Below are 26,613 nucleotides of genomic sequence, written 5' to 3' on the forward strand. Positions count from 1 at the left end.
AAATATATACTTACTGTAATTCACAGTTTTTTCTCTTTCATTATGAATTGCATTTTACTGCTGCCACATAGACAACAGATTTCACGACATATGCCGATGATATTAAACCTGATTATGAACCCCATTCATCTGCCTTCTCCTCATACTCTTTGACAATGTTACTGATCAAGAACATATCAAAAGATTAATGCTCTTGACTGGCTGAGCATCACCCTATGCTGCTCTTAATAATAATATTTTTTTTAAATTTACACCTATGAAACTAATGCAAAAAGTGAAAATGGAAAAAATATACTATTCATATTTTTCAATAAGCATTTTTAGCTATTGTTCACTGAAGGAACAAAGAGATACTATATATTACTTAGGATGAATTTTTATTCCACCGTAATCTTCTAGGTTGTGATTTTGTTTTAACTTCCTGGTTAGCTTACAATTGCTGCATTGCTTTCAATTTGTTTTAAAGGAAAAGTTCCTTTAAGAATAATCAATAGAGGTCTCAAACAGGTGTTCCAAACTCTCAATTTAAAGGGCCTCCTTTTAAACTAATATTTTTGTCTGTTAAAGAGATAAAGGTCAATCACCATGTTTTAAATATTTCTATTTTTAGCAGATTAGGACGAATTTTGTTTGTGTACTGTGCCATGTAGAAATTTGAGAAAAAACCTTATCCACTTTTCTATCCTTGGAACAGCCATTTGCTCCAAGTCCAAACTTACCGCGGTTGGCTTCGATCAGTTTGTTTTTCGCTCGTTCCGGACATTTGCTCTTTAAAAAAAAAACGCCTTTTAAAACGAACTTTAAATCTTTCGGTTGCTTTTGCAAATTAAGTCCCGGAGTTTAATTGCCTTCTGATGTCCCGTTAATTTGAATGTTTATAAAAAATGAGAAATCTTAATTTGTTCACCGAGCTTTTTAAAAAAAAAACACACACATCCGTGGCCAATTGGAACCAAATCAATTCGGTGTTTAAATAATTCAGCTCTATTGGTAAACGCGCTAATAATGATTTTGTTCTGAGCTACATCTGTGTCAGTCTGGAAGTGTGCACTGGATGGTACAGTGGACCAGCCTAAGAGTAACTTTATTTTCCTGGACGTTGCAGAAAAGATGGCCTTTGTATCCGAAATTCCTACCTTCAATGAAGGGGAAACTCCAGAGCAGACGCCGTGCGGTCACTTGATTGAAGCTTCTAAACGAGTATGTTTTGAGGTCGGTCCATCTTGGATTTGGTCTGGGATACTCCCTGGCTCTCTTCCTGGCTGGTGTTCTATCCACTGACTTAGTGTTCTCCTTATCCTGAACAGGACTATAATCAGGCGAAACCATTAGTGGCTGAAGATCAACGCCTTAAAGTGTATTTGAGAGTAAGACCGTTTTTAAATGTGGAATTGGCAAATAACGAATCCCAGGTTAGCAAATACAACAGATATGCTAAACGATTCATTTCATGATGTTTTGTCAAGTATTAGTAATTTATTTTTTGTTTGAATATAGCTCAAAATTAAAACCTTTTGTAATATCATTCAACATTGTCAAATTCACAAATAGACCCCTTTTATGCAGATTGCTGTTTTTCAGTAGTAATAGAGAGGTCATTATTTTGATTGGAAGTAGTTCAATAGGGAAAAAAACGGCGAGAATCTTTTTCTTAAAAAAGATGCATTTCAGTACAAAACATTCAGGAGTTGCTTCATGACTTGGTGCTTGATTCCGATCAGAATATATTGGGTAATAGAACACAAAACAATTACATGCAGAATGGAGGATATAGTGGCTCATCGGAGCAAAGGTTCCGATATGCCTGACGTTATGTTTATAATTGACCGTTATGATGAGAAGAAGCTTGAGTTTTGAGAGTCCACCATTGTCTACGTGCTGCTAATGAAAGCAAGTTTGGATGAGGGGGTCTGGCATGATGTATTGATTACAGGTTGAGAGTGTGGGGTGGAGGAGTGTGCAGGACATATCTTGCCCACAAAACTTACTTAAGTCATAGAAAAGCACAACACAGAAACAGGCCATTTGGCCCATCTAGTCCATGCTGAAACCATGAATCTACTTCCATCAATCTGCATGGGGACCAAAGCCCTCCATATCCCTACCATCCATTCATCTATCCAAACTTTGCTTGAACATTGATATCTAGCTCGCATACACCACTTGTCCTGGAAGTTCATCCCACACTCTCACAACCCTCTGAGTGAAGAAGCTTCCCCTTATGTTCCCCTTAAACTTTTCACCTGTCATCCTTGACACATGATCTCAAGCTGTAGTCCCACCCAAACTCAGAGTAAATGCAAACAGGCTTTTTCCCACTATCTATAACCCTCATAATTTTGAATACTTCTATCAAATCTTCTCTCAATCTTCTACGTTCTAAAGGAATAAAGTCCTAACCTATCCAATCTTCCTTTATAACTCAGGAACGGCAGCATTCTTGTAAATTTTCTCTGTACCCTTTCAACCTTGTTTACCTCTTTCCTGGAGAATGGAAACAGTTAATAACTAATTAGTAATTGTTTAGCTACAACTATTTAAATTTTCAGAAAACATCTGTGCCCATAGACTTCCATGAAAATCATGAGTGTAATATTTTAATCTGCTGACAGGCATATGGAAAACTGAACGCTGGAATCCTTGAATGTGAGAGGCCTAATGCTTTTCTAAATGCTGAGGAGTTCTCTGTTTTTGCTAGCGTAGATATGATGTGGCTTCCCGTCTGTCTCATTCCTACTGTTGGTGCAACATTATGTTAAAGATTTAATTTTGCTCCAACAGTATGGAGTCTGCAGTTCACGTGACTGCTTGGGTTTCATGTGGGTGCTCCACTTTCCTTTTATGTATATTACCTACTTTGGATCACCCCCTCTCCCAGTGTGTCAGTGAATTGTAGAATCTGGGAGGAGGAACTGAGATAAATGTAAGGTGAACAGGCTACAGGGAAAATTTACTGGGAAGATTAGTGCCAGAAATGGCCTCTTACGGCATAAGTAGATGTGAAATATAATATGGATTTTGGGGCTAATTTGCATGCCAATTTGTTTAGCATTGAAACAGTTAACAACAGCACTTAAGTGCAGTTTTTTTTAGTTTCTTAGCTACAACTTACAAACATTCCCATGCAAATTTAATATTTGAATGGGAATATAATAAATTGCAGAATTGCCTTAAGATGTCATAAACCTTGTATTCACTCTGTTCCATGGTGCTTAGTGGTTTCTAGGGTAAATTCATATACAAAAATGTTGCATTAATACAAATCCATTCATCAAAAGTTCTACAATAATTAGACTTTTGTGTGATTATGTTCTCCATTTCAAATATTTTCCAGTTGGAAATGAGCTGTCCATTAATAATAGCAAAATACAGTCTCAAGGCAAAACTCTTCACTTGTTCCAAGAAAAATTCCTTTACAGAGGAAATGAATGCTTTAGGTAGTTTAAACAAAACTGTATCTTTTCTTTCCAACATCCAGAAACCATTTCTAGAACAACGCACACACAATTCTGGAGGAACTCCTCAGGTCAGGCAGGATCAATGGAAATGAATAAACAGTTGACTTTTCGGGCTGAGACCCTTCTTCAGGACTTGGCCTGAAATGCTGACTGTTTATTAATTTCCATAGATGCCGCCTGACCTGCTGAGTTCCTCCAGCATTTTGTGTATGTTACTTCATATTTCCAGCATCTGCAGACATTCTTGTGTTTACCGTTTCTAGAAGTTGCAAATAACTGCATTTTTTTCTGGTTACAAGACATTCTTATCAACAATACCAAGAAATGCATCGTCCCAAACGCTCAGACCCAGAGATGAAGTTGGGAACCTGTTTTTTTAAAAAAAAATTATATAAAGTTGCAGACATCTGTATTAAAAGTTGAGCAAACTAAGAATTTTGTGTTTGAACTGATAGAAGTAAATAAAACTGAGGCTCGTAGACGTGGTAGATTGTCAGTCAAGAGATTCAAGATTGTTTAACATAACTTCCATCATACAAGTGTAAATTAGAATGAAATAATTGTAACTTTGGGTCTGATGCAGCACAAAAAATGTAATGAACACAATAATAAAAAATTATATATATCTATACATAAGATAGCTTATATACATTGATTGCATGTGTGTAAAGTGATGCTAAGTACAGAAATATTTATACATAAGGTGACCAACAGGAAATGATAAAGTAGTGGTGGTGGATGGATTATTGGATGCAAGTATTGATCCACCTTCCTACTTGGGAACAGTAACTATTTTTGAGTCTAGTGGTCCTAACCAGACCATGAATACTACGTAGCCTCCTCCTAATGGAAATAGGAAAAACCTTCCGTGAATTGGGTCTTTTTCTCATTGTGGAAATATCAAATACTAGAGGATATAGCTTTAAGGTGATAGGGGAAAGCTTAAAGGAGACAGTGTGAGGAGGAGGATGGGCAGGTGATGGAGAGGGAATGTGCTCAGACCAATGGATTGAGATGTGTCTATTTTAATGCAAGGAGTCATACGAACAAAGCGGATGAGATTAGAGCGTGGATCAGTACTTGGAGCTATGATGTTGTGGCCATTACAGAGACTTGGATGGCTCAGAGGCAGGAATAGTTACTTCGAGTGCCAGGCTTTAAATGTTTCAGAAAAGACAGGGAGGGAGGCAAAAGAGGTGGGGGCATGGCACTGTTGATCAGAGATAGTGTCACAACTGCAAAAAAGGAGAAAGATATGGAGGGATTGTCTACAGAGTCTCTGTGGGTGGAAGTTAGGAACAGGAAGGGGTCAATACACTACTGGGGGTTCTTTATAGACCACCCAATTAGTAGCAGGGACATCAAGGAGCAGATAGAGAGACACCTTCTAGAAAGGTGTAATAATAACAGGGATGTCCCGGTGGGAAATTTTAATTTCCCAAATATCGATTGGCATGTCCCTAGAGCGAGGGGTTTATTCTTTTCCAATATTTTTATTAAGATCAAAGTATTAATACTATGTTATGTGTAATATAAAGCTTTTGGGATTACATTGTTAATAATTAGCATATATAAATATAAACTCAGTTAACACACGGATATTAAACCTCCCAAAATCTTACAAAATACGAATATAATGTAAGAAAAAAATGCAGAAGTAGCATGAAAAAAGAAAAGAAAATAACAAAATACCCCCAAAAAAACTAATCTAAACAATACTAATCAACTAAACTAAAGAAAAGAAAAAGACATGGGCTGTTGTGTTACGTCAAATAGGACCATTAGTGTCATTAACTCTGCTCCTCTCTCCATATATTTGAAAGTAATAGAATAGGTTTGGAAAAGTAGAGCGAGGGGTTCAGATGGGGTGAAGCTTGCTCGGTGTGTTCAAGAGGGTTTCTTGACACAATATGTAGATAAGCCTACAAGAGGAGAGGCTGTGCTTGATCTAGTAATGGGAAATGAACCTGGTCAGGTGTCAGATCTCTCAGTGGGAGAGCATTTTGGAGATAGTAATCACAATTCTATCTCCTTTACCATAGCATTGGAGAGGGATAGGAACTGACAAGTTAGGAAAACGTTTAGTTGGAGTAAGGGGAAATATGAAGCTATCAGGCAGGAACTTGGAAGCATAAATTGGGAACAGATGTTTTCAGGGAAATCTACGGAAGAAATATGTCAAGTGTTCCCGGGGGATATTTGCGTAGAGTTCTGTATAAGTATGTTCCAATGAGACAGGGAAAGGATGGTAGGGTACATGGCGTACAAAGGCTGTTGTAAATCTAGTCAAGAAGAAAAGGAGAGCTTACGAAAGGTTCAAAAAACTAGGTAATGATGGAGATTTAGAAGATTATAAGGTGAGCAGGAAGGAGTATAAGAAAGGAATTAGGAGAGCCAGAAGGGGCCATCAGAAGGCCTTGGTGAGCAGGATTAAGGAAAACCCCAAGACGTTCTATAAGTATGTGAAGAGCAAGAGGATAAGATGTGAGAGAATAGGACCAATCAAATGTGAAATTGGAAAAGTGTGTATGGAACCGGAGGAGATGGCAGAGGTACTTAATGAGTACTTTGCTTCAGTATTCACTGTGGAAAAGGATCTTGAAGATTGTAGGGATGGCTCACAACAGACTGAAAAGCTTGAGCATGCAGATATTAAGAAAGTATACGCTGGAGCTTTTGGGAAGCATTAAGTTGGATAAGTCACCAGGATCAGATGAGATGTACCCCAAGCTACTGTGGGAGGTGAGAGAGGAGATTGCTGAGCCTCTGGGTGATGATCTTTGCATCATCAATGAGGACAGGAGAGATTCTGGAGGATTGGAGGGTTGTGTATGTTGTACCCTTATTCAAGAAATTGAGTAGAGATAGCCCAGGAAATTATAGACCAGTGAGTCTTACCTCAGTGGCTGGTAAGTTAATGGAGAAGATCCCGAGAGGCAGGATTTATGAACATTTGGAGAAGCATAATATGATTAGGAATAGTCAGCGTGGCTTTGTCAAAGGCAGATCGTGCCTTATCAGCATGATTAAATTTTTTGAGGATGTGACTAAACACATTGATGAATGTAGTCATAGTCATACTTTATTGATCCCGGGGGAAATTGGTTTTCATTACAGTTGCACCATAAATAATAAATAGTAATAAAACCATCAATAGTTAAATAGTAATATGTAAATTATGCCAGGAAATAAGTCCAGGACCAACGTATTGGCTCAGGGTGTCTGACCCTCCAAGGGAGGAGTTGTAAAGTTTGATAGCCACAGGCAGGAATGACTTCCTATGACGCTCTGTGTTGCATCTCGGTGGAATGAGTCTCTGGCTGAATGTACTCCATCAGAAATGTGATGTGTAAAATAAATTTGCTAATCAAAATGTCTTGGATTAGCTATGCTGATTGCTTTTGTCTGTAAAGAGATATAGAGTTCAGGGGTTTACTGGGTATTCTTGCACTTTGGTTGGAAGTAGCAATTCCCATATATGTTGTATATTTTGATCACCAGTTTTTTTTACTTAGAATTATCATTTTGGGTGCATGACATTCTCAAACCACTGGATATGAACTAGCTGCACTGCTGCACAGAGATCATATGATATATTGCTAATACTGATAGTTTTTGTGGGTTTGACTTTGTTATTGTTTTCACCTTTGAATGTGTGGCTTAGGACTGTGTGATAATAAAAGATTCAGAAACTGTTGTGTTGGCAGCACCTAAGCATTCAAGCACTCTGAAAAACAGTGAAAGAGGAATTGGACAAGCTGTGCACACGTTCACATTTTCTCAGGTGAGTAATATTTTGATAATATCTTTAGTAATCCTCATTCTGAAATCAGCTGCTGACTACCTCTGAGCTGGAGTTGTGTCCTGTTTTCAAATCTGGAAGTTATTTAATTCACTAGATTTTCTTTGAGTTTACTGCTCTCTTGCTCATCATTGCCACAGTTCAGAAGGTACACTTCTAAATTGTTTTATTTTATTATGGAATATAAACCTTTGAAAGTTTCTTTGGTATTCCTTTTCCTGTGGGTTCACCATTGTCCATTGTAATAATTTACTGCATTTATTGTAGCTGCACAGCGGTGGCAGTTGAGAGCAATGACATTACTCAGTCTGGAGATGCATACACGCAATATTACAAAGAACGGCAGAATTCCTTTCATGAAAGGCATTGGGAAATCAGATTTTTATGTTAACCACTTGTATGGTCACTGTTTTTGCAATGAATAATCTTTTTGAAATAAAACAAATGTAAAACCATCATCATGACTGAGCCTGTTTATTTGAATTGGTTTTGTCAAACTCAAAATAGCTGAGTAAAATGCCAAAAAAAAAAGTGTTGTTTTAAAATGAGTAACACACACAAGATACTGGAGGAACTCAGCAGGCCAGGCAACAAATATGGAAAAGACGCTTCAGGCTGAGACCCTTCATCAGGGTGGGAACAAAAGAGGAGAAGTCAGAGTAAGACTTCTTTATTATTCTTTCTTTATTAAAGTACGCACTTTATTGTCACTACAAGTGTGAGCATAGTCTTTCAATTAGATGTGTTCTTCTTGCATTCTGCTTTCAAATCTGGCATTATTTTAAATATTCTCATGCTTAGTCAAGTGGCATTTTGCTCCTTCCTTGCAGTAAAGTCATTTCCAGATAGTTCTGAATCTATTCTTCCATATAATCATGTGCAATATTTATTATCTTTTGTTAGATATTTGGCCAGGAAACCAGTCAGACTGAATTCTTCAATAGCACGGTAAAAGACCTTGTTAAACAGTACCTCCAAGGACAAAACAGTTTGGTATTTACTTATGGAGTTACCAATGCTGGCAAGACCTACACTATTCAAGGTATGAATTTGGGAGAATACAGGAAAAAGAGAAGTAAGTAAAATGTGCTTGGGATGGTGGAGTCATGCCAATCAAGTGAGTTGCTTTGTCCTACAATGAGCAAATTATACTCCTCTAGGTAAGTGTAGAGCATGGCTTCCCAAACTTGATTATGCCATGAACTCTTACCATGAACCGAGGAGTCCTGGAGTATTCCATAATGTCACTGATTCATGCAGTGTTCATGACAAAAAAGGCAGAACTGAATTGCCAGAGTATCCACTAGAAGGACTGAGGTGTTTTAAAAAAGGTGTAAAGGAAACTACAATTGTCTTTGTTTCTAATTATTACCTACTTTTTAAGCTAATTATGTGAATTTTGAAAATTAACTGGTTTTAAATGTCAAATGAAGTACTTAAACTATGAAAATCAAATTATAACACTTTACAGCTGGAAAAACACTTTTTCATCTGGATTTATGATATAGTCAGGCAAATAGCAAGATGGAGCTTCTCACCAAATATGATGAACAGGTGACTGTTATAATATCGAGGTAGCCTCCATGGATGGTCTCATCATGGACATCTCCTACCTAAATTCCTTTACGATTATACAGAATTATTTGTTGACTTATTGCCCTACAACAAAGTAATTGTGCACATTCATGTCATATCAGATGCTGCTTTTAGTTGACTATTGTTATCAGAAGTCTTTTTATGTGGTGTACGTAATTTCTAAAGATGTGCACATTCACTGTTGTGCACTTATCTCCCCAATGGAACAAACTCATAACTATATATGTTTTAAATTGCTTATAGGTAGTTCATCAGAAGAATAATGTAAAATTGATTTATAAAACTAAAATTTAATTATAAATCTATTCTCAACTATGTAAGCCCATATTAATAATTCTGCAAAATATGGCTCATTGCAAGTAGGTGTAACACAAGGCTTCTCCAGATCTAGAAAGTGACAAGTCTCACATTTTGTACAAAATTATAATATTTATCTATAGCCATGAATATGGTATATTACATTTTAAAATGTGAATTGGGAAGCATACTTCAACCAATACAGTGATGCCTACTCTGTAGTTATTTTTTTATTTAAAAATAAGTCCCCAAGCTTAATGAGTACAGTTTCTTTTTATTGATCTAAATGCTGCTCACCTTCAAACACATTATTTCAGTTTGCACCTCTTATTGTGGCTCAGATGACCTATTCCAAACTAGGAAGCCATTGCCCCTTGATGGTATCCACTGCAAGCAATTTAGCTGTTGTGGTGCATTGTCGGTGCAGGAGAGAGGCTATTATGTAGGGCGCTCGATGGCAGGATTTAAGATTCTAGATGACATGCATAAGATCTTCAGTCACTTCCATGTGCAAACAAATCCTTGCTCAATCTGAGTTTTGTTCAGGTCAGGTCAGTCAACAATGCTCGGAGGCTGTTTTCCAAGGTTTACATAATCCCTTCCAGATTAACAGGACCATCAAACTTGATTGAAGTGGTCTGGTAACAGCTCCCTGTGTTGAGCATACCTTCTGCACTCTCCATGAAGTCAGATCCAGTCTCTAGTTTTGCTTGATTTTCCTTCATGTCTAGATTGTCAGTCAAATTAAGCTGTGCCTGATTTAAAAAGCTTACAAAATGTTTATCTTTATTTTTGCCATTGTTATTTAACCTGATGGTATATCTGTCCTTCAGGTTAGAAAGCTGGCTATACATATCCCCTTGTCTGTACTTGCTCATTAATGAAATTTACTCAAAAAATTTCTTTGAATGCATTCAAATAATAACCAACTAATTGTGCAAATCACAACGGCATCCTGTTTGAATGGTCCGCTTGAATTTTTTCTGATAATTGACTTTGTTTACCTTACATTCACAATTGAAATTAAATTCTGTATAATATTACTGTTTTAATACTGAGTTACAAATTCATCCAAGGTAAAATGTAATTCTATTTCGCCAGTTATTCCATTTTCAAATTGTTTATGTTAGTTGCAGGAAAACAAAATGTATTTATTTGTGCAAACTCCAATATTGAAATCTTTAACTTTTCTAAAGCTAATGAAACGGTTGTTTCATACTTCATTTTCTGTATTCAGATTTATTCCAAGTTTTAATTAAAAAATTAAAGCATTTTCAGTGTTGAAGTAATGACTAGTATATTGTTTGCCTGTCTAAGAATATTGCATTATTTCAGATAATTGCACTCTTGATTAACCATAGGTACTGGTAAAGATGGCGGTATCTTACCAAGATCATTGGCCATGCTCTTTGATCACATAAAAGGCAGACAATATGAAAGTATGGATTTAAAACCACATGTCTGTGATGATGTGTTAAAACTGGATAGTAAGCAAATCCAGCAAGAAGAAACTATGAAGCCTGCAATCTTTTCTCCACTGAGAGAGGTGATGTTCAACAAAATCACATTTTTGTCATAATAGTAGTGCTTATTAATTTATTTTTTAATTCTGAGTCTTCAATCCTGCAGGGAGATGTACATTATAAAATTTTGTTTTAGCTCATATTGTAAACAATAATTGTATCTACCTTTAAATTTACTTTTTCAGGGTAACACCCAGATGTTATGAAGGTTTATGTGAATATATTTGCATTTCACATGGGGAAAAGGCACATGTTGTCTGACTGATTTCCACTTTTCATTCAGCTTGTTTATTTTAAAAGATTTGGAATTGACTTCACTTCTGTTTTTCTATTGACAGTGAATTTGTTTAGTCAAAAACTTCCAAAAATTTTAATACTGGTTGTGAGTGCTCAGCAGCACTCTCATCTGCTGTGATGAAGTACTATGAGAGATTGGTCATGGCTAGAATCAACTCCTGCCTAAGCAAGGACCTGGAATCTGCCTATTGCCACAATAGGTCTACAGCGCATTCAATCTTCATTGGCTCTCAAGTTGGCCTTGGATCCCCTGGGGAATGGTAATGCCTATGTCAGGCTGCTGTTTATTGATTACTGCTTCGTGTTTAACACAATCACACCCTCAGTTCTAGGCAACAATCTCCAAAGTATGGGTCTTTGTACCTCTCCTCTCCAACAGAATCCTTGACTTCCTCACTGGGAGACTACAGTATGGGCAGATTGAAAATAGCATCTCCTCACTGACAATCAACACTGGCACACCTCAGTGACGTGTGCTTAGCCCACTGCTCTACTCTCTCTACACCCCCAATTATGTAGCTAGATACAGCTCAAACACCATCTATAACTTTGCTGATGATTCAACTATTGTTGGCAGAAATTCAGATATTGACAAGGAGAAGTCACTGCACAGGATCAAAAAAAGCTGCAGAATGTTGTAAACTCAGCTAGCTCCATCGTGGGCACCAGCCTTCCCAGCATCCAGGACACGGGCAAAAGGCAATGTCTCAAAAAGGTGCCATGCATCACGTAGGACTCCCATCACCCAGGACATGCCCTCCCCTCATTGCTACCATCAAGAAGGAGGCACAGGAGCCTGAAGACACAAACTCAGATGTTTCAGGAACGGCTTCTTTCAAAGGTTTCAAAGGTACATTTAATGTCAGAGAAATGTATACAATATACATCCTGAAATGCTTTTTCTTCGCAATCATCCACGAAAAACAGAGGAGTGCCCTCAAAGAATGAATGACAGTTAAATGTTAGAACCACAAAGTCCTCCCCAGCTCCCCTCCTTCCCACACCTAAGCAGCAGCAAGCAACGATCCCCTCCCCCCGGCAAAAAAAAAGTATCAGCACCCACAACGGAGCACTGCGTGAGCAAAGCAACAGCAAAGACACAGACTTGCATTACTCCAAAGACTACTTATTCACCCGGTATTCGACATACCACTGGCTCTCTCTCTCTCCCTAATAATGGAGAAAGAAATGTCTCTGTTTTACAGCGAGAGCGGAGATATAACAAACAACTCATTGGCTTCCCCTTTGTCATTAGATTTCTGAATGGACAATGAACCGATAAACATTACTGAAGTATTTTTTCCTCTCTCTGCACTACTTATTTAATTTAATTTTAATGTATTTATTTATAGTAATTTATAGTTTTTATTATGCATTGTAATATACTGCTGACCCAAAACAACAAATTTCAAGATGTATGCCAGTGATATTAAACTTGATTCTGACATCCCTGCCTGTCGATATTATTAAATACAGGCTTTAAAATCACTAAGGAAAGAGCGTAATTAAACTATTCAATTACCTAGTTAAAAGATAGAACAGAATGAATGGTTTTGCAGTTACACCCTTGAGTATGAAGCTCTGTATTGCACATGCAGGAACTAAAATAAACACCGATCTTGTTGGCTTAATTTTGCACTCTTAACTATTATAGGATACTTATTCTGAGTCATGTTTGATAAATAATAATTTTTGTAGTAAGTGAAAGAGGTGAATTGATTACTACCAATACAGTGTGGCCCTGTGATACAAGTTTTATATTTTCGCTTGGATTAGTTATATTTTAAATCTAAATTACTCTGTTGGTTTTGAACCAGAATATAAATTCTAAAGATCATTTCTTTCCTTCCAGGAGATGGAATACCAGCTTTTTAGGACCACATGTAACAAGAATGTCCACAAAGATTTGGCCCAGTCAGGCTCTATCACTCTGGCAGACCACATTCCTTCTGATCAGCTAGGTATCTTTTATTCAAGGAATTTGTACAAATGGAAATGTATTAAGAGGTTTATTTTTCAGAAACGCAAACCAAATTTTTTTTCTTTGGTTGCAAACCACCAAGAATTATAAATTTTGTGGTAGAGCTATCAGATTAGCAAACTTTTAAAATGAAATGATTGAGATAAATAAACATGGGATCTAACTGCTTAATGATTAATTTCAGTATTTTGAAGACTTACTACTGCTAGCCTCAGTCCTGGCCACCATTCTGCTTATTGTTCCCACTTCCTCCTGAGTTGTTTTGCAAGTCATAATTGATGTTGATCCAACAGGGATTTGAAAAATTATTTTTGACACAATGAGTTTGTATAAAAAGGAGTAATGCTAGCACAGAAATAAAGAATTTAATTATTTTTCTGTTTTAATACTTCTCTTATAGTAATGGAAATTTTCCAAATCCATCCAATGCCACTGCTGAAAATCTGCCCCTTTTGCCATCTGTACTAAACTACAGTTAACCTAACTTTTAAATTAGGACAGCTGGAGGCACTGGCTAAAATCTGAAACTCCTTCCCTTTTCTATAATTCGCATTCACCTTAACATGCACACAACTTCAAATCGATTAGAAACTTTTAATCTGATTTTTTTCCCAAGTTCATCAAAAATACAAACATCAGAGATACTGCAAGATTATCTAGAGACATGCTATCCAAGGCAAGATGTTTGTTGCAACTAATTAATACTTGATTTTTAAATTAGAGGCATTCCCACATCACCCAAATCTAATCCCATAATCCCCTGCTTTGCTCACTCTCACAATTCCATTTTTATAGAAATTGCATTTCCTGTGATCCTTTATTTAAGAATGCTTGAGAAAGTTCAAATAATTTCATTTCTATTTCATAGCAAAGTATTCTGAAGTCATAACAGGTGCCTCTGAAATTAGCCTCGTTGATCAAAAGCAGCGAAGATTCTCGGTGTGGGTTTCCTTTTGTGAGATCTACAATGAATATGTATATGACCTATTGGATCCAATGCCTACTTCAAGAAACCAGAAACGTCAAAATTTGCGAGTTTGTGAAGATCAAAAAGGAAACAGTTATGTTAAAGGTGCAGCCTAATCTTCATGATCTGTGATGTAAATTATTTATAAAATCCAAGTTTTTTCATAAATATTAAAGGAATCTTCCTCTTGAACCCAGAAGCTAAAGGCTATCTCAGATGGTATGTGTGTGTGTGTGTATGTATGTATATATATATGTGTGTGTGTATATATATATATATGTATATATATATGTGTGTGTATATATATATATATATATGTGTGTGTGTGTGTATGTGTGTATATATATATATATATATATATACACACTGTATAAAGCATATTAGCATGGCACTTTTAAAGTTCCTCTTGCAAAGTTCTAAGCAATCTGCAGCTGATTGTAAGTGGTTTGCAATGTGTTTGTAATTGCAAAGTTACAGTAGTGACCTTTCACACAGCAAGTAACATTGTGCTAATGACCAGATCATTAGCCAGGGAGGTCCAAAGATTGCTTTCTTATTTATTAGTTAGGCAAGCAATGCAAATATTTTTCTCTCAAGTCTTGCCAAAAATAATCAAGTTGAATTCTTTGTTTATAATGGTATTAGCTAAAGGGTAAATGTTAATTGGGACTTGCAAAATCTACTTTCCTAACTTTTAAATGGGCAGGCAGAAAGGGACGTGTGCTTAGCATTACAAACATTGGAGAGATATCTGAGACTCTTCTTGGACTCTCAGCTTGAAGAATTGTAATCCATTTTCAGGAGAAAAAGAAGATTAGGAAAGTAAAACTTTTAAACTTTTACCTCCGGTCTGTTTTCCATATGCTGAATGACCGTGTGTCATCACAATCAGATTTCTGAATGATCCTATGAGTGTATGAACACTACCTCACAATTTTTGCACTACGTTATATATGTGTGTATATATATTTCTGTGTGAATAGATGTATACATATTTCATATTGTAAGTTGTAGCATATTTTGTGTATTGCACTGTACTGCTGCCACAAAACAACACGTTTCATGCTATATGTCAGTGATGATAAAACTGATTCTGATAGTCTAATCTTTTGAAAGTGGTTAATGATGACTGCAATATTAATTAATCTGCATAAAATGTGTCCTTAAATTATTTTGAATATTTCAGACCTCAAATGGATCAATGTTACCAGCTCAGATGAAGCTCTTAAAGTCTTAAAGATAGGAAATAAAAATCGAAGCTTGGCTTCAACTAAAATAAACCACCAATCCAGCCGAAGGTATACTCATAATCCTGTTACTATGTAATATTAGACAAGTTTATTGGTCAACATTTTTTCCCTCAGAAAATCAATTTCTCAAACATAATTTCCATAGCAAAGTGTTGAAGTGGATTTCAATTGTATGTATGAAGTACCTGATTAGTTTAAAATGATCTTTCTACAGTCACAGCATATTTTCCATTCGACTGATGGAAATAATTGTTGGGGAAAAGTCTCGTGTCTTCAGGACTTCTGAGTGAGTTATCATTTTGGGGAAAAATAAATATTTAGTTTCATGTTATCTATTATCACATTATATAAAGTTCAAGCGAGTCCAAAGTTATTGTTATTCTATGCCTCCATATTACTAAGTTTTGTTTCATGAATAGCTTGGAAGTCTTCCTCTTTACTCCTTGACAAAGATGATAAAAATAGATGTTCTTGAACATTGTTGTATGTATGTCTTTAGTAAATTGTACCTGTGTCAATCCTAGAAAAACTCTATTTGATTTGCATGCAAGCCTTTTCATCAGACCCTACAAGTTAGTAATTTCCTTGGGTATGTTTCTGATTATTCAGTAGCATTTCCTGTGGGATTGCTTTCCATTGCTTTTTTATAGATGATGCTCTGCTAACTTTGTTAGCAACCTTTATGAATTTTAAAGACCCAGAATGGATTCTTTTTTTTTTTTTTTTGGACTTGATTACCAACCAGCATTCAGGTATAATCCCTTTCTTTCTGTTTGCACGCTTTATAAAGTCTGTTGACTTTCTTAGCCAATGCATCCCGGGTATGATCAATAAAGTAAAAAGTGAATGAAATACCAATGGAAGTCAGTGGAAAGAAAGATCACCCATTTGGGATGAGCATTCCACAATTTCAGATGCTCCACTGCATTTTGTAGTTTTACTTTCTGAAGCGTAGTCAGTCAGAAGGAGGATGTATGTCTTCATCCTGGGTTTTGAGCTCGAGAGATGTCAATAAATTCCGGGTTTACATTTTTAAGACTATTGTAAGTCATAGTTAACACTTGACAGGTTATTTCCTAGCTTTAAGAATATCAGAAATAGAAACAGAAAGCATGAATTTGGCTCCTTGGGGTGTGCTTCATCTTTCAATTAGCATTACTTTGGAACTATTTCAATGAATACAAGAAAATGAAGCCATAATTCCCTTTATCTGAAAACCTGTTGAGCTCTCTCTTATACATAAAATGGGCATCTGATCCTCCATAATGCTCATTGATGGAATACTCCAAAATTGATTCTGTTCTGAGTGGTGTGTGTTAGGGTCAGGGGCAGTGATGGTAGATTCCTGTTGTCTCTCCTGTATGGACAAACACTATTCTGAGACTGATATCTGTTGGACATCAGCAAAACTTGCTGTATGTCAGGCTGCTGTCTTCCCTACTAACCAACAAGCTTCAAAACTTGGGCCACAGTACCTCCACATACAACTGGATCCTTGACTTCCTCATTGGGGACCACAATCAGTGCAGATTGGAAATAACATGTTCTTGCTATCAATCAAAAAGGATGCATGATTAGCCTGCTACTCTACTCTCATGACTGTCAGTTCAAACACCATCTATAAATTTGCTGATGATACTGGTGTTGCTGGTGGAATCTGAGATGTTGACAAGGAGGTGTACAGGTGTGAGATAAATCAGCTGGTTGCGTGATGTCAAAACAGCTTTGCACTCAACATCAGTAAGACCAAGGAATTGATTGTGGACTTCAGGAAGGGGAAGTCGAGGGAACAAACACCGGTCTTCATTGAGGGAAAGGGTGAGCAGCTTCAAGCTTCTGGGTATCAACATCTCTGATAGTCTATCCTGGCCCAGAAAATTGATGAAGTTACAAAGATTGGCTATGTTAAATTAGGAGTTTGAGGCGATTTTGTTTGTCACCAAAGACTCTGGCAAGCTTCTACAGAAGTTTGTATTGTACTGCTGGTGGACAACAACAAATTTCATAATGTATGTCATTGATAATAAGCCTGGTTCTGATTCTATAGGCACCAGCTAGAAGGAGCACCATACTAACATCTGTCCTGTCAAAATCTGGTTAGACTTCTGTGTGCTTCAATGAGATCACCACATAGTCTTCTAAACTCTTATGCAGTATAAAAACCTCAGTCAGCTCAGCTCAGGTTGGCAACAACGTCTCCTCCACAATCTCCATCCGTGCTGGTGGACTATCAGGCTGAGTGCTTAGCCCCCTATTCTACTCACTTTATACTTGTGACTGTGAGTCTAAGCACAGCTCCAAATGCCATACTTACGTTTGCTGACGACACCACTAGTTTTGGTCGAATCAATGTGGTGACGAATCAGCATATTGGAGGGAGATTGAAAATCTGGCTGAGTGGTGCTACAGTAACAACCTCTTACTCAATGCCAGCAAGACCAAGGAACTGATTATCGATTTCAGGAGGAGGAAGCCGGTGGTCCATGAGCCAATTTTCAATGGGGAATCAGAAGTGGAGAGGGTCAGCAACTTTAAATTCCTTAATGTTATCACTTCAGAGGAGCAGTACTGAGCCCAGCATGTAAGTACAATTATGAAGAAAGCATGGCTGTGCCATGGAAAATTCTACAAAAAGTAGGATACGGCCCAGTCTGTCACAGGTAAAGCCCTCCCCACCATCGAGGATATCTATACAGAATGCTGTTGCAGGGAATCAGCATCCATCATCAGTACCCCCACCACCCAGGCTATGACATCTTCTCACTGCTGCCTTCAGGAAGAAGGTACAAAAGTCTCAGGACCCACACCTCCAGATTCAGGAACGGTTATTACCTATCAACCATACAGCTCTTGAACCAGAAGGGGATAACTTCACGTGCCCCAACACTTATAGATTCACTTTCAAGGACTCTACACCTCATGTTCTCAATATTTATTGTTTAATTATTATTATTATTATTTTTTTCTCTTTTGTGTTTGTACAGTTTGTTGTTCTTTGGTTGTTTGTCCATCCTGTTGGGTGTAATCTTTCATTGATTCTGTTGTGCTTCTTGGATTTCTGAGTATGTCCATTAGAAAGTGAATCTCAGGGTTGTATATGGTGACATATATGTACTTTGATGATATATTTTCTTTGAGGTTTGAAGCTTATCTGCTTACACTCTCTTGTATGCTATGGACTTCATCTTAAGAATTAATCAGTCCCATATTTGCTGCACCCCTTCAAATGCAAGCATCCTGACTTGGGTAGGGAGACCAGAAATGTAAATAATATTTCAGTGAGCTTACATAATTGCAGCAAGATGTCTACCCAAATCGTCTTGCTGTAAAGACCAGTGTTAATATTTTCTGCTTATAAACTCTGTGATCTGAGCACACAGGGCTCCCACAATCCTTTTCACACTAATACCTTTCAATCTCATCATTTTAAAAAAACAGTAGTTTTACTCTTTATATAAAAGAGATCTCACATATCCTATGTTATTTTCTGTCTGCTGTGCCCTTACCAACTCAATTAACTGATCTTCATTAAGCCTCTCTGTATTATTCCCATAGCTCTCAGTGCCATTTAGTACCATTGCCCACTGAGAGAAAGTAAATCTTCCTCGGGTCTGAACGCCTGATGCCTTTAATTGTAACTGTGAACTCTAGCTTAAGGCATGCTTGCTCAGGAAAACATTATCTTTCTGTCATGTCCTGTAAGATATTTGTTTGTGTCATTAACATAACCACAGCAACATATAATTGCTCTTGGGATGTATAATTGTTTGTCAATCTTTCTGATGAATGTAGCCTGTGCTTGTGTGATTTGGCTGGGTTAGAGCGTAGCGGTAAAGCACAAACGTTTGGAAATCGACTGAAGGAGGCAGGCAACATCAATAATTCTCTTCTGATCCTTGGCAAGTGCATTTCTGCACTAAGGAAGAAGCAGCAGAATAAGTAAGTAATAAATAAATTGGATTAACTTGTTAACTATCAGTATTTAATTTTTCCTTGAATTTTGAAGCCTAAATATCTTGTACTTATCAGCAAACCATTGGTTAATGTTTTAATTTGGAGTAGGATGCTGTTGGTAATCCAAGGTCATTAGCTCAGAATTGAAACCTTGAGTTTGAATACTAGCAAAGCTACACTTTAAATTATTATTTCAATAAATCTGAAATAAGAGTTCTATCAATAATAGTGAAACTACTGGACTGATCCTAAGAGCCCATTTGTTTCAGTGATGGAACTCTACACCTTGTCAGGCCTGTGTGATTCCAGCTCTAGAACCATGTAATTGATTCCCCTCTGAAACAGTGTAAGAAGCCGCTCACTTTAAGCACTTGATGGGACTGATGTTTCATCTTGTGGGAGACTTTTGAGTCCTTGAATCTCCCTTCCTCTGAAGGGGAGCCCAAGGAGAGGTTATTTTGGCTGTTTTTGAAGTACGGATAAGTAAGAGAGTGGAACGTTAATGTGGAGTTGATGTTAGAATTAATGCAGGAATTGTGCTGTAACACAGGCTTGAGTGGCCAAGTAGATTATTGCTCCTCGCATGTATGTGTGGGGAGAGTGGTGGCAAAAGTCTGAGCAGCCTGCAAGATTAAATGCTGTTTCATCCTCTGTATTAATAAACCAGTTGTGTTCCCATGGGGAAGATGGATTTCTGAAACAACAACTATCAACGTTTCCAAAGGTGGTTTGAAATAAACCATTCATATTAAATAAAGAAAACAATCAAAACAAGTTTACTGTTTCAGAGTGATATTTTATTAAACTGTATGAACATCAGCTTTTGCTACAGGTGATTGAATATTCTGATCAATTTTTATTTCATTTTCATATCTGCAGAATTTTGTGTTTGGGCTTTTTGATGAATGTCACATTAGTAGTTCTACTTAAAGTTGTGGGAAGAAACAATGAGAGCAGAGAGTTTTCAGGAATAGCAGTCAATGTGAAAAGAAAGATAAATCCTTTTCATCGCAATAGGAAAGAAAGAGAATTGGGAATGTAGAAAATTTGGATGGAGAGTAGGTGGTTCTGTTGACATCCTCAAAGATGACCTGTTTCTGATTTCACTACTTGGATATGGGAATCGTACCGGAGGGTGCTGAGAACCGTTGCTATCCTGTCCTACTCTTCACCCCCCCGCCCCCGACTTCACCCCAAAATGGTGATCTAGCAGTCACCTTTCATCTACTGAAGAGAACTATTGAGATGCTTTTTCCTGGAATTAAATTAACTGGAACTAGAATTTTCTTTTGAATTATGATGAAAACTAGCCTGGAATTTGTTTTGTTTAGGCAAGTTGATTAAGTTCATTAAAAATAACTGATAGGATTGCTGGTAGATCAATTGATGTACAAACGTTACTCCAAAAATGTTTTATCACATAATAAAAAAATTCGCAGAATTGAATCTCTAATATTTTAAGGGAGAGAATAATTGTGGAATTGTTACCTGAAGAATAGAAAATGTAATGATAGCTTCATCATTCTAAAATTAGATTCCATAAGTAATGTATTACTTCTATATTATTTTTTTAAACTACACTTTTTTTCACCAGTTGTTTCACCTCTAATTTCTATTTGGCAAAAAGTCTTGGTATCAATGATAGAATCTTGTGTCTTAGTTCTAACATACTTATTTCTTTTGCCTATTAGATTAAAACAAATTATTGTCCCATTCCGAGAGAGCAAGTTAACCCGTCTTTTTCAAGCTTTCTTTTGTGGCAAAGGCAAAGCTTGTATGATTATTAATATCAATCAGTGTGCTTCCATGTATGATGAAACACTGCATGTAATGAAATTTGCAGCAATTGCTAAGCAGGTATAACGTCATTTATTATTTTAAAATCGTGTGGAATTTAATGAAAAGGTTAAGCTTTTATTCTTGAGTTTTTTGCAAAATTAAAATGAAGTATTAAAACCGAGCTATGTTGAAATCATAATTCAAATATCTAACAAAAGCATTGATTAATTTAGTGTGAGACTTCAACATTTTCTTTATTCTACACTGTTCAATCTGAAATTATGACAATAGATTGAGTACAGTGATCACTCTTGCCAATAATAACAGGTTGTGAAAAATAGTCACTGTCACCTTAAAAAAAAAAACCCTCTTCTTTATTTTTTCAGATAATTCAAATTATTCACCCAAAATTAAAACTGCAACTTGCTGACCACTTGGGTGGAAACGACGGCAGTATGATGGTGTGCACTGATCTTGGGGAATCACTCGCTGCCAAAAATGGTGGTTCTGAAGATCTAATTAAAGATGACAAGGAGGAGGAAAATGAAGATCTGGACCTCACCACCTTTGCCCATGAAGTAATATTAACATTTTTTTTTCTGATGCCCCATTTCAGGTTTGTGTGTCACAGCTGTAGTCCCTGTTTTTTTGTTAGTCTGAGATGAGCAGGATCGAAAGTCTATGGAATGGGTATGTTTGCAATTGAATAGCCCTGGATGGAGCTGATGGATTTTGAACAACCATTGTGACTCTTTGTGTCCTAACTAGCTTTCCTGACGGCCTTACTCTTTTGCCCTTTCTCCCATAACTTTGAAAATGCTTCCATTTAACATGCTTATTACAGCTCCTTTTTGAATACTTAATCTAATTTGATGCTTTTAATACCTGCTGCGGTGCACTCCAGATCCTAAACCCTTGTCTTTAATGAATCCATTAAGGTTTTATTTAATCAATACACATCTGTGCAATTTACAGTTATCTTAGTCCCTGTTTATTGTTTCTACCACCTGCCCTACCTGTGTGGTTAAGATGATTGGTTTGCATTTATTGATTGTATTCTTACACCCTTTGATCATATTTTGCACCACTCTAAGCTTAAGAGAGTTTCAAGATTATGGACAAGACATCTGCAGTTTCCTTGCTTGCTTTCCCAGGGTGCATCTCACCTGGACCAGGTGAATATCGATTTTGGGCCTGCATCATTTTTGGAACAAATGTTTTGCACTTGCTATTGCCCAATTAACTGGAAATTCTTCCCAACGAGGATTGAACAATTTATGGCAAACTGTTTGCATTTTTCATTGTGGTTGGTTAGCATCTGTCTGATTGAAGGACAATAGGTGACGATGATCATCATCACATGTCTGGGCTGAAGGTATGGAGATCCTGAGATGTCCAGTTGTCAAGATCCCCCTCTCGGCCTTGCCAGTGTAAACCAAAGGAAAACTATTGAGGCAATACGTTTGGCATCAGCTTTGCTGCAGGAGCTGCTGGGAGGATGTTCAATGACGTCCAGCCACCATAGGGGCTCCACTCTGGATTTGCTGTCTGGATTTACAACTGTGGCCTTAGCCCCGCTGCCTTGTGGGCAGCCTCGGAAGAGACTATGTACCCATAGCTGGGGATTTAGTTCACAAGCACTAGGGTGTGTCCACACACTGGTGGGCCTGCGTGTTACGTGTGCAAGGGCCAGACCTCCTCCCTATCCTCTAGTTCAGCCTGAATCCAAAAGGAATTCAGTTTCTATGTGTCGTCAGCGAGTTCGCAGTACGTGAGGCTTTACTTTGGGATGTAAGAGGAAACCCACGTGGTCACAGGGAGTATGTACTGGCAGGGAGAGACTTACACATTCAGTTCTCATTTTCACAAGACTGCTAGTCAGCAGTGGAAACTTAAAGTGAGAGCAATAACCACTACCCACTTCACTATCACACTAGACACATTATAACTACCATTTTGACACCATTTTTCATTGTACTTCCCTTATTGCTCTGCAGGATGAAATTCCATCTGAGCTTCACATTATCAGGCTTCCCAGATGGCTGCTGGTGCCTGCAACTTGCCAACCTTATCAACTATAATTTGTTTATTTATCCACATTTTTATCTGCCCTACTTGGCTGATTTTCAACTTCTGTTCTGATTTGTTGTTTTCTGTTTTTTTTTCAGGAATTATTGAGTATGATAGAAAACCTAAGGCACAAATTGATTGCTGAAAGACAACAGAAACTGGTTTTGGAAATGCAGGTTCGTAATGAAATGGGAGATGCCATGTTTCAGCAACTACTCCATACAGAAGAAGTTTGGAGGTAACTTCACATTGCAATTTGAGATGAACAAGTTAATGTTGCTGTGTGATGCTCAGATTTCTTTGTCAATTTATAATTATGTGGATATTTCTGAAGCTCTCCATAGCCAAGATTGTAACTCTTTAACTAGAAAGTCCGTAAAAGTTTTGTATAATGTGGAGTTGGAAATTTTAGAGAAATAGGCACTTCTGCATTCTCTATGAATTTATTAACCTTAAAACCAAAGTTCTTTGAGAAAGTTGTGCCCCTCACAGGCATTTGTATTTTGTTGTTCAAGGATAGGTTAAAGTTAGGTCGATACTATGAATTATACATTAATGGTGCACGCTATTGGTTTTAGTATCTGACTACATTCAGTTTGTAGGCAGCACTGGCCTATTAAGCAACTTGATTATGGCAAAGCCAATAATTATCAAACAATAATCTGTAGCTGTGTAAATATTCATTGACGTGATTGTTGTTCAGACTTCAAAATTAATATTTTGATTTTTTTCAAAGATTTTATGGGATAAATGTTTAGATACTCCAATTGTTAAGCTGATGTGGATAACACAGATACTGAAGCGATATTCCATTGATAAAGTTATAATTTGTCCATGTAGTGCTACCAGAGAATGAAAGTTATTCAAAGATGTTCAACTGCCTGGGTTTGCTCATTCATTATTTAAATTTTTAAATAACAGTTTTGAAATAAGTCATCAACTGATATTAAAAAACTCATTGTTGCTTATCTTGGTGATACCGCTGACTATTTCTTGTTGCTACTGCCTGGTGTGACTGATAAATCTTGCAATGGAAGCCCTTTGTATGCAGTAGCTTTAAAGTACCTGAAAACTGGGCTCTCAGTGCACACAAGCTAGAGGATTGCTTTATTTTAAATGGCAAAAAATAGTGTAACAATTTTCATATTCTAACTGTTTACTAGTTACCGCTGAAGTGTAGGCAAATGTAGCAGCCTATTTGTGCAAAACACGAGTTTACAAATAAACAGCCAGAAAGATCATCTCTGTCAAGGTGAAGTATTGGCTTTGAAAAGGGGATATTTCTGCTATACTGCTTCGCTTGATATTACAGATTCTACCACATGCACATGAAGAACAGTGACTTGATTAAATGTGTTCCTTGCTAATGCAGTACATTGAAAATTCCACTTGGTATCATCAGTCTTTACTTTGGGATGTAGGAGGAAACCCACATGGTCACAGGGAGTATGGTACAAACTCCACACAGGCATCAGCTGAGGTTAGGATTGAACTTTGGTCTCCGGTGTTGTATTTTTCTGATTATGAAACTTAGGATAGCAGTGCCACATCAGTGCCACCACATTGAGTTACAATGAAGGAAGCAATCACTGGTGTAGTTCTACCCTTTTTCATTTGTGCAATTAGTACAAAGGTAGCAACTTGATATTGGAATATCAACTCACTGTTCTCTTTCAAGTTGCACTCTGGAAAAATATCTTGCCATTCCTTTGCTGAGTTTAAATCCTTGCTGTCCCTACTTGACACTGTATCTTCACCATCAACTAACACAGAGTCAGGAATGTTAACAACAGGAATTCTGCAGATGCTGGAAATTCAAGCAACACACATCAAAGTTGCTGGTGAACGCAGCAGGCCAGGCAGCATCTGTAGGAAGAGGTGCAGTCGACGTTTCAGGCCGAGATTTTGATCCCTTACTCACTCTTCCTTCAGTTAGTCCTGACGAAGGGTCTCGGCCTGAAACGTTGACTGCACCTCTTCCTAGAGATGCTGCCTGGCCTGCTGCGTTCACCAGCAACTTTGATGTGTGTTGTCAGGAATGTTGCTCACCACTATTTTTCTTCTATTCTGAATCCAAATGTATTATTACTACTACTGTAACTATTACTACCGCTGCTATTACAGCTACTTACCAGTTGTACCACTACTCCTGGTAATTGGGGATGAACAATAAATGTTGATTTTATTTGGATGTGTCTAAAATAATTAGTTGATTTACTATTCAGTGCTGAGTGCCACGATAGGACAAGACAATATATGCTAAAATGTGACACATCTTATGGTTCATAGGGCACTCCCAATGCCAATTTAGTGAGGACTTGCATCTAAATTTGTGTGCTGTCCAATGGACATGTTCAAAACACCCCTAACCATTGCTCATTGAAGGAATCTGGCTGTTAATGGCAGTTTTGAAAACCTCTGATTTAGAGGACTTGAGATGTAAAGGACACCAGAGGGACTCATTATATTTGAATCCAGGGAAATAAAAGTGTATGGTTCTGGTGGAAGTGAACTGAACCAGCATGGAGCTTGCTGGCATTTGAAAATGAGAAGCACAGCATTCTAAATGGAAAGGAGAGCAGCCAGAAGTCATGGTACATAATAGTACTAATAATATACAGTAGAAAGGAAAAGGGAGGAGGTCCTGAAGAGCGAATGTAGGGAGTTAGGTAGAAAATGGAAAAATAGGAACTCCAGGGTAATAATCTCTGGATTGCTGCCTGTGCCACATGCCAGTGAGGTTAGGAATAGGATGATTTGGAAGATGAATGTGTAACTGAGAAATTGATGCAGGGAGCAGAGCAGGGTTTCGGATTTCTGGATCACCGGGACGTCTTCTGGGGCAGGTATGACCCGTACAAGGAGGAAGGTTTCCACTTAAACTCAAGAAGGACCAATATCCTCATGTGCATGTTTGTTAGAACTGTTGGGGAGGGTTTAAACTTATTTGGTGGGGGCATGGGAACTAGAGTGATAGGGCTGAGGATGGGGCAATTGGTATGCAAGGAGATGTGGCATGTAGTGAGATTGCGAGGAAAAACAGACAGATAATAGGGCAAAATTACAGTCAATGGGATGAGTTGATGTGTAACATGGGAGCAAAAGTGTAAAGGATGATGAATACAGGACTGAAGGTGTTACGTTTGAATACACACAATAAATGGAATAAGGTTAGATGATCTTGTAGGTATGATGTGAGCATCACTGGGTCATGGCTGAAAGAAGTTTGTAGTTGGGAACTTAACATTCAAGGATACAGATTGCATCGAAAGGACAGGCAGGTAGGCAGAGGGGTTGAGATGGCTCTGTTGCTTTTAAAAAAAGAAATCAAATCCTTACAAAGAGGTGACATAGGATCAGAAGGTATAGAATCTTTGTGGATAATACTAAGAAACTGAAAGGGTAAGGAGACCATGGTGGGAGCTATATACAGCTCTCTGAACAATAGCCAGGATGTGGGAAACAAATTAAAACTGGAGATAGAAAGGCATGTAAAAAAGGGCAATGTTGCAATAGTCATGGGGGAATTTAATATGCAGGTTGGTGCTGGATCACAAGAGAAGGAATTTGTAGATGCCTACAGATGCCTTTTTAGAGCAGCTTATGGTTGAGTCACTAGGGGAAATTTGGTGTTGTGTA

The 26,613-nt window shown here is 37.5% G+C and overlaps 1 protein-coding gene across 1 annotated transcript in view; it reads left to right on the top strand.

The window, feature by feature from the left end:
- The first annotated feature begins 1,110 nt into the window (after nt 1–1,110).
- The window catches only part of LOC140197261 (kinesin-like protein KIF20A), a 37,742-nt gene continuing 12,239 nt past the window's right edge, over nt 1,111–26,613 (top strand). Inside the window, exons 1-13 of the mRNA XM_072257221.1 lie at nt 1,111–1,212; nt 1,308–1,412; nt 7,123–7,242; nt 8,164–8,302; nt 10,515–10,699; nt 12,826–12,934; nt 13,823–14,026; nt 15,108–15,219; nt 15,386–15,457; nt 18,964–19,110; nt 20,817–20,982; nt 21,291–21,482; nt 23,073–23,212. Coding sequence (XP_072113322.1) covers nt 1,111–1,212; nt 1,308–1,412; nt 7,123–7,242; nt 8,164–8,302; nt 10,515–10,699; nt 12,826–12,934; nt 13,823–14,026; nt 15,108–15,219; nt 15,386–15,457; nt 18,964–19,110; nt 20,817–20,982; nt 21,291–21,482; nt 23,073–23,212 — 1,793 coding nt within the window. The remainder of the gene's footprint in view (nt 1,213–1,307; nt 1,413–7,122; nt 7,243–8,163; nt 8,303–10,514; nt 10,700–12,825; nt 12,935–13,822; nt 14,027–15,107; nt 15,220–15,385; nt 15,458–18,963; nt 19,111–20,816; nt 20,983–21,290; nt 21,483–23,072; nt 23,213–26,613) is intronic.

The sequence above is a fragment of the Mobula birostris genome, chromosome 1, assembly GCF_030028105.1.
Source record: "Mobula birostris isolate sMobBir1 chromosome 1, sMobBir1.hap1, whole genome shotgun sequence".
In the NCBI taxonomy this organism is placed as follows: Eukaryota; Metazoa; Chordata; class Chondrichthyes; order Myliobatiformes; family Myliobatidae; genus Mobula; species Mobula birostris.